This window comes from Chenopodium quinoa, unplaced genomic scaffold (assembly GCF_001683475.1).
Source record: "Chenopodium quinoa cultivar QQ74 unplaced genomic scaffold, ASM168347v1, whole genome shotgun sequence".
NCBI lineage: Eukaryota > Viridiplantae > Streptophyta > Magnoliopsida > Caryophyllales > Amaranthaceae > Chenopodium > Chenopodium quinoa.
In genome coordinates, this window is record NW_018743574.1 from 2,269,405 (window position 1) to 2,279,895 (window position 10,491).

Genomic DNA, 10,491 nt, shown 5'->3' on the forward strand with positions numbered 1-10,491 from the left:
AAATTAAGTTGATAAAATTCTTTTTTTTTTTTTTTTTTGTGAAAGAGATTAAATCCATTTTATTTATTCTAATTTGTTTTTTTAGCAAGTTTTTTTTGAAACAAATTAGTTTGATGCTTAGTCAATCTAATTGCATTTTTCTAACTACAATGATTAAGCTTGTAACGAGAATTTATTTAATATTGTAAGCAAGGCGCTAGCTCCATTTGCTCTTAGCAATTTACCACCCACATTGTAGTCCCAAGACTTTCCCTACTACCTTCTCAAACTCCCCTTTAGGCCCCCCCGGTCCTCTCTCTCTTTCTATCTCTCCCTAGTCCCTACTTCACCACCATCTTCACCAACATTAACCACCATCTCCCTCCAATTACAATGCAATAAATTTATTTATTTTTTGTTAATTTTTTTTGACTGATGTGGTTCCTGAGGTTATCAAATTTCAGCAAAAAAGGGTTTTTCTTTCTTGGATTTCATGAATTTTCTACTGCAAAAGCTTCTGCAATCATCAATCAATTGCATGTTTCTCCAAGTAAGTATTTTTCAAGCATTTACATATATTATTAATTATACTTCGTATTTTTTTGTTGCTGAATAATACCAATTGTTGATTTATTAATACTTGTTTCAAATATAGTGGTAAATTTAATTTTAGTGAAATTTGCATTATATGGGTTGATTTTTGTTAATTTGGGTCAGGAATTAATCTGGGTAGAAATCAATCTTATTTATCAACCCTTCAAGAGGCCAAAAATGATGTTGAGAAATTGGGGTTAGCAAAGAGTTTAGCTTCTGTAGTTGTTGAGTCTTCACCTCCTGATGATGTTGAAGACACTGATAAGCAAAAAAAATGGTAGAGTTAGGTTGAAACGGCTGTTCGAAACGCGAGTAAAGAAGAGAGTGAAGCAGCAGTATATGAATGGGAGGTTTTATGATCTTTTTATGAAAGTTGTTGCTGATCCTAAGACCCTTTTGGATGCTTACAATTGTATTAGAGTTAGCTCGAATGTTGATGTCACGAAATTTGAGGATTCGGGCATTTGTTTTGAGTCTTTGGCCAAAGAGCTTGCGAGTGAAAGGTTTGATGTGGAAGCGAATACGTTTACTATCTCGACGAAGGGTAGTGGTAGAAAGGAAGTCCTTGTCCTTCCTAATTTGAAATTGAAGGTAGTTCAAGAAGCATTAAGAATAGTTCTGGAAGTTGTTTATAAGCCTCATTTCTCGAAAATTTCTCATGGTGGTCGAAGTGGAAGAGGGCATTTATCAGCCTTTAAGTACATTTGCAAGGAGATCTCTGATCCTGATTGGTGGTTCACCGTGCTAGTAAGCAAGAGGTTAGATTCTGTCGTACTGGCTAAACTAATCTCGACCATAGAGGATAAGGTTGAGGACCACTCTTTATGTGAGATGATCCGTAGCATGTTTGCTGCTCAAGTACTCAATGTAGAATTTGGAGGCTTTCCGAAAGGTCAGGGCCTGCCTCAAGAGGGAACACTATCCCCTATATTGATGAATATTTACCTTGATCTCTTTGATGATGAGTTCCACAGAATGTCAATGAGATACGAGGCTCTTGAATCTAGTTCCGAGCTTGATGAAAAACAGCCTCAGTCAAGGTTGAGAAGCTGGTTTAGGAGACAAATAAAATGCAGTGCTGACAACTCCAAAAGTCATGAGAATTCTGGTCTTAGAGTCTATTCTTGTCGCTTCATGGATGAAATATTTTTTGCTGTTTCTGGCTCCAAAGAGGCTGCAATTTCATTAAAGTCTGAGGTTCAGAATTACTTCCAGAATTGTCTTCATTTAGATGTTAACAGCAATATGGAGATAGTACCATGTAACTACAGCCAAGGTGTTCGTTTTGCCGGCGCATTAGTTCTTAGAACCATTAAAGACAGTCCAGCAGTAAGAGCAGTTCACAAATTGAAGGAAAAGGTGAAATTATTTGCTTTGCAGAAACAGGAGGTTTGGGATGCAGGGACAGTGAGAATAGGTAAGAAGTGTTTGGGTCATGGTTTGAGAAAGGTCAAGGAGTCAGAGATAAGGCATCTTTCTGATAATAACTCTCTTTTGAGCAAAATATCCTGCTACCGTAAGTCGGGCATGGAAACCGATCACTGGTATAAGCAATTAATAAAGATTTGGATGCAAGATGTAAAGACAAATGCTGCAACCAGTGAAGAATACATCTTGTCCAAGTGCATTGCTGAACCTGCACTTCCACCATCTCTGCAGGAGTCCTTTTATGAGTTTCAGAGACTTGTTGAAAAATACAATTCTTCTGAAACCGAATCTCTTCTTTCCCTTTTGCCAAGTTCTGGGTTATCTCCAAGATGTGAGACCGTCACAAAGGTTATAGCTCCTGTCAATGTCATTGAGAAACGTTTGTTACGCTATGGACTGATCAATGATGAAGGGTATGCCCGTGCAGTTCGCGTTCTCATTTTACAGGATAGCAGCCAAATAATTGATTGGTTTACTGGTATTGTACATAGATGGATGAGATGGTACAGTGAGTGTGAAAACTTTGGTGAGTTAAAGATTATCGTGTCAGACCAAGTTAGGAAGTCTTGCATCCGGACACTGGCGCTTAAATACAGAATTCATGAGTCTGATATAGAAAAAAGTTTTGACTCTCAGCTGAGCAGGATTTCGCTATGCCAGGACGGAGAGTATGGAATATGTGAAGATACATTGAATTCTTGTACTCTTGATCATGATAAGGCATTTATGTATGGAACTTCTTACAGTGGGTTGTGCCAACTGTCTCTTGCCAGGATGGTGAGCCTGTCCAGGCCATGTAACTGTTTCGTTATGGGTTGCTCAGCTGCAGCACCATGTGTTTACATTCTTCATGTGATGGAAAGGCAGAAATTTCCTGGTTGGAATACGGGATTTTCAACTTGTATTCACCCCAGTTTGAATAAAAGGCGTATTGGGTTGTGTAAGCAGCATCTGAAAGACCTGTATCTAGGTGAAATATCACTTCAGTCCATTGAATTTGGTTCATGGAAATGAGGAGGCTTTTCTATATAAATGGTTACCCTTTTAACTGTCAGCTCATATTGAGAAGCATATAAAGAAAATCTGGTTTTTGGGAACGCTTGAGCTTGATGTCTTTCTAGGTATGTTTTCCAATTCTTGTCAAAGTTACTTCCATTGCACATTTTCTGTGATATCATATATGTATTGCACATTAGGTGATCAGATTTTGTCCTTCATTTACTGTATTGGGTTCTAGGAAAGGGGAAATTTTGGTAGTATCTGTACATGTTATACAACCTTCCCATATGCATTCATGGAATTATTAGTTTCACACCATTCTATAGAGCAAAGAGTCATGATAGAAGATATAGATTACCTCTTAGAAAATTTTTTGCAGTGAGATGCTTGTGATCTTGCATGAAAAGTTCATGTACCTTTCAATTTGAGCTGTATAGTGTGGTGACTAGTGCACATCTTACTGTCATGTACCGACATGGCTAGGTATTAAACAGTAACTAATGGCAGAAAATTGCAGATTAAGGAAGGAATAATAAAAGCTAAATGTGAAATATTATAATTGATGAGATGAAATGACACACTCTAACACACTAAACAAACTACTCGTAAGATAGATTATCAAGCTTTCGAGAGGCTTGATTCTCTCCCAATCGGTAACTTTAGGTTACCACTCTCCAAGTGACTTGAGGTCTCAACTCTCAACAAGTTTCATCCAATTTTTGCCTACCCATTTCCTTTCCTTCCCTCTCTATTTATACTAAGGACTATTAACCTAGTGAGCTAATATTAGTAGAATACCTATACTACCCTTCCTTATGTTGATCTATTACACTTACCTTTAAGTACTTTGCTATTAATTCATGAGGATTTTTTTTTCTGGATTTTATGGTTTATATTCTGTATCTTGTACGACCAAAGACAGTGGAAGATCGTGTATAATCCAGGTTTTCTGTTGATAATTTAATTTGAACTGGCGGACTTAACATATTCTACCTCCTTGGACTAAAAAATTGTATTTGTTATAAAGGGCTAGACAACTTTGCAAAAAGACTTATGTATACTCCCTCCGTTTCGGAAAAATTGACAAACTTCCCTCTATTAGCCTTTTCAGAGTACTCTACCATAAATGGCAAGGGCCCACTATTATTAAATTATATTAACCATACTTACAATGGCCCTCTAATGTTTCCTACTTTCACATACTCCCTTTTTCAATAATATAAACTAAATTCTTCGACTTTACTTTGCATTAAACAACTCATTCTATGGTATTTTCTTTAACTACGTGCCCAAGGGAGTGTGCCAATAATTCCAAAACAAAGGGAGTACTATTTAATCATTTATTATGTAAGGTAAATATTCAATGTATGTCAATATGTGGATGCTAGATCCACCCCCTAGGCATTTTTTTTTTAAGAAAATACAATGCACAAAAGCATATACTTCCTCCGTTTTCCTAAGTTCTACTCACTTTTACTCCATTCCATTTACATCAACCTTTTATTCATATTATATCATCTCCCACCCCACCTTTTGTGACCAGTTATCTTTAACAAATATCTCTCAATCTAAAAAGAAAAAGTATCCACATGAGTTGTCCCCCTTTTGAGCTCTCTTTAGTTTCCTTTGTTAAAGTGAGTAGACCAGGAAAACCGGGGTGGTAGGTAAATGGGCTTTTGAGATAATTGTTATTGGAAAACCAAAGAAGCCATATCAAAATATTAATGTGACATAAAAGAAGTAAAATAGATTCTTTGTAATAATTCCACGCTTATCCAAGTTTCTACAAATTTACAATAAGGCACAAATCTAACCTGTCATTTATCACGGGTGAAATTACTCATTTGAGGTGACAATTCAATCACAATTGTTTGGAGTGAGTTTGTGATTTGCTTTTAATTCATGTCCGGCGACATTAATTTGTCTTTTGTAGAATGGCTTTCTTGCTTAATATATGATACACTTATAAAAGTAACTAGACGAATGGTAAAGTTAAGCCCTGGTGAAGGAGAGGATGGTGGAACAAACAGAAATAGATTGTTATCTGCATAATTGTCACTTCAAATGTATGGATATCATGTGAGGCTTCTGTGGATGGAAAATGCATCATCTATATTCTGAGATATAAAATATCTTGCAGGGGGGTTGGGTGCCAGGTTCAGATGATATGGTACTTAATGCAAGTACTATAAAGCAACCATTGGCCCATATATGATAAATATAAAAATTATACTCAAAAGTCAAAACCCCCCTCCCAAGCGATTACTAACTGACTATACAAGTGGGCTCTTGTAACAATTAGTTATATACACAACTTGAATATAGATTTAGTGGTATAGCCATATAGGTGTGGGGATAGTTAGAGACTTAGAGCGTCAATTTGGCGAAGTGAATTAGAGGGAGGTGTAAACAGAAGATGAAATCATGAAAACTAACTTTTAAAAAAAGAAGAATAAAGGTCGCATATGGGTTCGGGGGGGGGGTCCTATTTCTGCTAGAAAATGCCGCAATAAATTGTTCTCATTACTTCTTATCAGATGATAATGCGGCGTCAGCATTGTTAGATATCACTAGGTTACGGCTAATTTTTAGAGATTGAAGGCATTCTGACCCTTTGCTGGTGGTTGTCTTTGGTTCGTCTGATGCACTCCTGCATTTAATTGCTCATCAAGATCAGCTTGAGCAGTAGGGCTATCAGGAGTTGGTGGAGATTCATGTTGTGGCCCTAAACCAACATATTGTTGCACCACTAGAACAGAACTTGTTGCTGCAAAATCTGATGATGCCAACATGTCACCTATTGCTCCAAGTTCAGGACACTCACTCCAGTCTGTTAGACCTGCTGTTAGTGGTGATATCATGCCCTGCCCTCTTCCAACTATGTAAAGATCGTGAACACTTTCGATTGCTCTTATGGAAGCCACAGTTTCCTCCCCATTATCTACAACCCTCTCCATGTAGGTGATTGAGTCGCTGTTGGCGGTCTTCGTTTTGAAGTCGTTGATGAACTCTTCATCCATTTGCTTCTCTTGTTCAGCATCAGTTATCACAGTTAGCACTCTAGGATCCCCTGGCTCACGACTTGGCTCCACAGATGTTGTTCTAGAAGCATCGTCACCTGGTATGAACCTCATTACAGTTACTGTGATGCTAGGGTGTTCTGACATTCTCAATGCATATGCAAGTGCCTCCCTATCATCAGGCCCACCAAAGAAGAGCACTGCTATGTTGTGTGACACCTGGTTTGCAGCCAAACGGGTTGACCCACTTAGCCCTCTGTCGACAAGGATTCCAACTGAGCAAGGGGCATTGGCTAATAGATTCTGATTTATCATTCGGAAGGCTGGATTCGTTGATTCCATGCCCCCATCCACTGTTTGTTGCTTATGGAAGGGGATGATGATAAATGCCACTCGCTTTTCCTGTGCTAAGTGACAAATGTCTTCATGCATTGAGTTATAAGGGGAAATGGCTGTCAGGGGCTGGACCGAGATTGATCCAGCTTGAGCATGCTGCTCGTAATTTTCAAAGGCATTGATGATATGGTCTGACTGAGCTTGTGTTCTGTTGAGAGCAGGCCGACCTGACTTTCTGGTGTTGTGGACTATGAGCATTGCTGATGCTCGTCCTGTCAATTCTACTAGATGTAGCACATAGACACATATTGGAGATTTTCTTGACGGGTTGCTGGCTTCCAGGAGATTTATTATAGTCGGGACATTCCTTGGGGTGTGGATGCAAGTCAATACTTTCAGTTCAGCATGTGGTTTTGATTTTTGTATGGTTCTTCTCTTATATGCCACAGATCTTCTTGCTGGCCGGTAAATTGCGGTGACCAGGGGAGCAATCACACCAGTCATTATCAAAGCTGATATCACCATGATTGAAAATGATGCATCGTCTAATACCTGTGACAACATAATTAAAATCTCAGAAGTGCAAGACTAATCAACTGGTAAAGTTCATTTATCTTTGTTAATTATACCAGTATATTCAATATTGTCATTCATATCTGTTTGCTGCATATCTGTGCTGTTTGATATCTCCATATTTTATTTATATAGCAATGAAATGAGGAAATATACGAATCTAATGGCTTTCTGACCTTTTGGTCCTTGCCCACATTTAGGACAATCATTTCAACTAGACCCTTGGTGTTCATGAGCAAACCAAGGGTGATTCCTTCACGGATTGGCATGTTGTAGTAGTAGGCGACAGCAGCAGTGCCAGCAACCTTGCCAGAACAAGCCAGTACAATGACAGCCATGAGATTGCCCCAGACTTTGGGGCCGCCAACTTGACCAATGTCGGTCTTAAGACCACTGATTGCAAAAAACAGAGGAAGTAGAAGGCCTGATACGAAATCTTCGAGCTTTTCTATGAGGGTTACTCCCAAAGGTCCATTTGGGATGATAAGGCCGAAGACAAAGGCCCCAAATACAGAATGTGTTCCTATAGCATCAGTGATGAACCCTGAGATCATAACCCCTGTGAGGATAAGGCATATGTAAAAATCACTGAACGGCTCACCCTCAGGTGTGCGGCGGATCATCCACATGATGGTGGGTCTAACCAAGAAGATGCACACGACCACAAAGGCAGTGCTCGATAGAATCACCCAGAGGGAAGTGAGACTGGTTGAGTTGGTCTCGGCTAACGCGATGGCCAAGGCTAAGAGCACCCAAGCACAGATGTCATTGACAAGTGCTGATGACATGGCAATCCGCCCTAACTCTGTATTGATGAGCTTGAGCTCGGCAAGAACTCGAGCTAGCACAGGGAAGGCAGTGACAGCGAGAGCAACACCTAGGAAGAGCACAAAAGTTCCGTGGTGGGTGCTGTCATCTTTGTGTTGCATTAAGAGGGAGAAGGTGCATCCAATGACAAAGGGTAAGATCATTCCCCCAATTGCGATGCTGATCGCCTTCCTCCCAGTACGTTTGATAACTGCTAAATCCATCTCAACCCCAACCAGAAATAGGAAATACAAGAGGCCAATGTTCGCCATAGTTTCTAGCACCATCACACTTCTTAGAGGAAATATGGTGTTGGCAAAGCGTTCAAATCTCCCCAAGACTGAAGGTCCAAGTATAACACCTCCCTATTTGATTAATTTAGCATAAGCAAGCAACATATTTTAGCATACATCAAACCATGGTTTTGTTACACCAACACACACTATGCATAATGCACTAGAGATTAGTATATAAGTTGAGACATAAGTTTGAAATCGCATAAACTTACCAATTATTCTATAGAATTTTTTTTATGTTGCATCAAATTATGTTATTGTTTTATGTAAAGCATGTGAAGGGTTGACAAAATAGTGGGGTTACTTTCAATGGAGAGGAAACTATTTCCTTTTTATAATCATCATTTGAAGATCAGAGCAAGCAGTACTGGCAAAATTGCAAAATTCTATTGAAAATTAGGAAGACATTTTCCATGTTATGTTTTAATTGATTTTGTTCTATGATACATCAATAAGACGGAGATATACCATTTCACAAATGCCCATCATTGATCAAATAATACGTTAATAAATCAACCCTATTGTGTTATTTTATAATTTTAAATCGTTTAATAATTTGTCTCCCCACACGACCCTTACAAGAGTTGTTCGATTATGAAAATGTACTTACAAGGATTTCAGCGATGACTCGGGGTTGGCGAAGTGGCTTGAGGATGAAAACAAGAACACGAGTAGTAACGACCACCATCGTTAATTGCAAAATGAAGAGTGGTAAGGAATAATCTAAGGGATTATCTCCTTGCCACACCCCATTTGTTGTTATCATTGTTGGTGCATAACATACTATAGGGCTAGACTCCAATGAATTTGTATTTGTTGCATTTGTACTTTCTGCCATTTTTAATTTTTATGTTTATTACCTTTATTTATTTTTCAAGGGAGCAAGAACATGCAAACGTAGTTGTATCTTATTCTTGATTTTTCTTGGAAAATGATCACTCTTTTTTATAACAAACTTTATTCTTTGAAAAAAAATATTTGGTGCTTTTCTTTCTCCCTTGATTATAACCCAATTATGGTGGTTAAATTGGTGCCCTCATGCTTCGAACCACCACGCCAACACCTCGAATGGAATCAACAATAATGCCTTCTTTGTGTGCTAGAATTGAAGAATGAAGGTGGAGAGTTTTATTCTAGCTATTTTTTCATGTGAAAGCTTCTATTTTTATTGTTGGTAATTGCAATAAAAACTGGTTTCTTTTTTTGATTGTTGGAAGAATGAAAGAAAATTAGGAGAAACAAGTAAAATTTAGCTTCTTTTGGTTGTCCATTCAATTTTTGTGCATATCTTTGTGGTTAGAATTTTTTTTGCTTAGATAGTGAAAATATGCTATTTTAAGGAAATTAAGATGATATCATGTAATGTTGTGAAGACTCTCCTATCTTTTAGGGAAATTGAAAATTTTGTTTTGTTTTTTTTTTCTTTTTCTTCAATTAGACAAAATTGTTCCAAGTGCTCGCATATTCAAACACTAGAATCTAGACTAGGGTTATATTAAGCCTTTTTACCTAGATTACATTATGAAATACTTTGTAATTGTACAATAACTTCTAGCATGGTATACAAGTATACAACCCCCTCCATTGAGAATTTATTGTCATGTATACATGTAAATAAATATTGAAAAGTTACCATACTATCTAATCATACAGAGAAATTTTATATAATTTACCAAATAGGTTGGATTTATTGTAGTAAAATTTTGTAAAAATCTCAAAAAATTAAATATTATGAAGGGTGAATAGAATATTGATTGCAATAATTATATTTTTTTTACTAGTGCAGGTGATAAAGCGTTAATATTTCTTTTAAAAAAATTAGTTGTATGGTGTACAGTTGTGCACATATAAACGATACTCTTAACTTTGTATATATTTATTATTTTAACCAATGTAATAATTTTATATTTTACTATTTTGACATATTATAGTGTATTGAATCAAGTTGAGCTAATACCACCTCTCAGAAAAACTTTCACATATCCTCATAGCTCAAAATCCAAACCTCACTTAATAAAATTATCTTTCCCTTTTACAAAATTGTAAATCAAAGACAATTAACAAGTATAAACAATAAATCATAAATACAAATTTTGGATTATTAACTAAATTTTGTAGAACATGGTTAGGCTTAGGAACAAAGTGGTTAACAAAATAATTGATTGTATTTTTCGTTTAGTTAATTTAACAATCCATAAAACGCTGTTAAATTTCACCACCAAAAGTATACACTACCCGTGATCTGATAGAAACTGTAACTTGACATGATGATATGAAGGCAGATTGTAAGTCATGCGTTACTTTCCTCTTGCATTGCGTGGTTTTATGTTTTGGATAGAATTCTTTCAAAACTTGTTGGAGACAGACTAATGGCATTGCCAAGTGTTAAACAACTTTAAACTTAAACAATAAATTGTTATGAGTTTATGACATAAACACATGCAAGTATTATCCAATCG

General features: G+C 37.1%; 2 protein-coding genes across 2 annotated transcripts; one reads left to right on the forward strand and one right to left on the reverse strand.

The window, feature by feature from the left end:
- Positions 1–27: 27 nt before the first annotated feature.
- On the forward strand, positions 28–5,668 carry LOC110681985 (nuclear intron maturase 4, mitochondrial-like). Its single transcript, XM_021858182.1, is given in 4 exon segments — positions 28–529; positions 697–833; positions 835–3,122; positions 5,538–5,668. Coding segments are annotated over 3 exon segments (2,433 nt in total). The 5' UTR covers positions 28–414; the 3' UTR covers positions 3,016–3,122; positions 5,538–5,668.
- On the reverse strand, positions 3,130–9,420 carry LOC110681986 (cation/H(+) antiporter 15-like). Its single transcript, XM_021858184.1, has 3 exons — positions 8,643–9,420; positions 7,106–8,101; positions 3,130–6,908 (listed from the first exon to the last, which is right to left on the reverse strand). Exons 1-3 carry the CDS (start codon positions 8,868–8,870, stop codon positions 5,589–5,591), a joined length of 2,544 nt encoding a protein of 847 aa, XP_021713876.1. The 5' UTR covers positions 8,871–9,420; the 3' UTR covers positions 3,130–5,588.
- Positions 9,421–10,491: the final 1,071 nt, after the last annotated feature.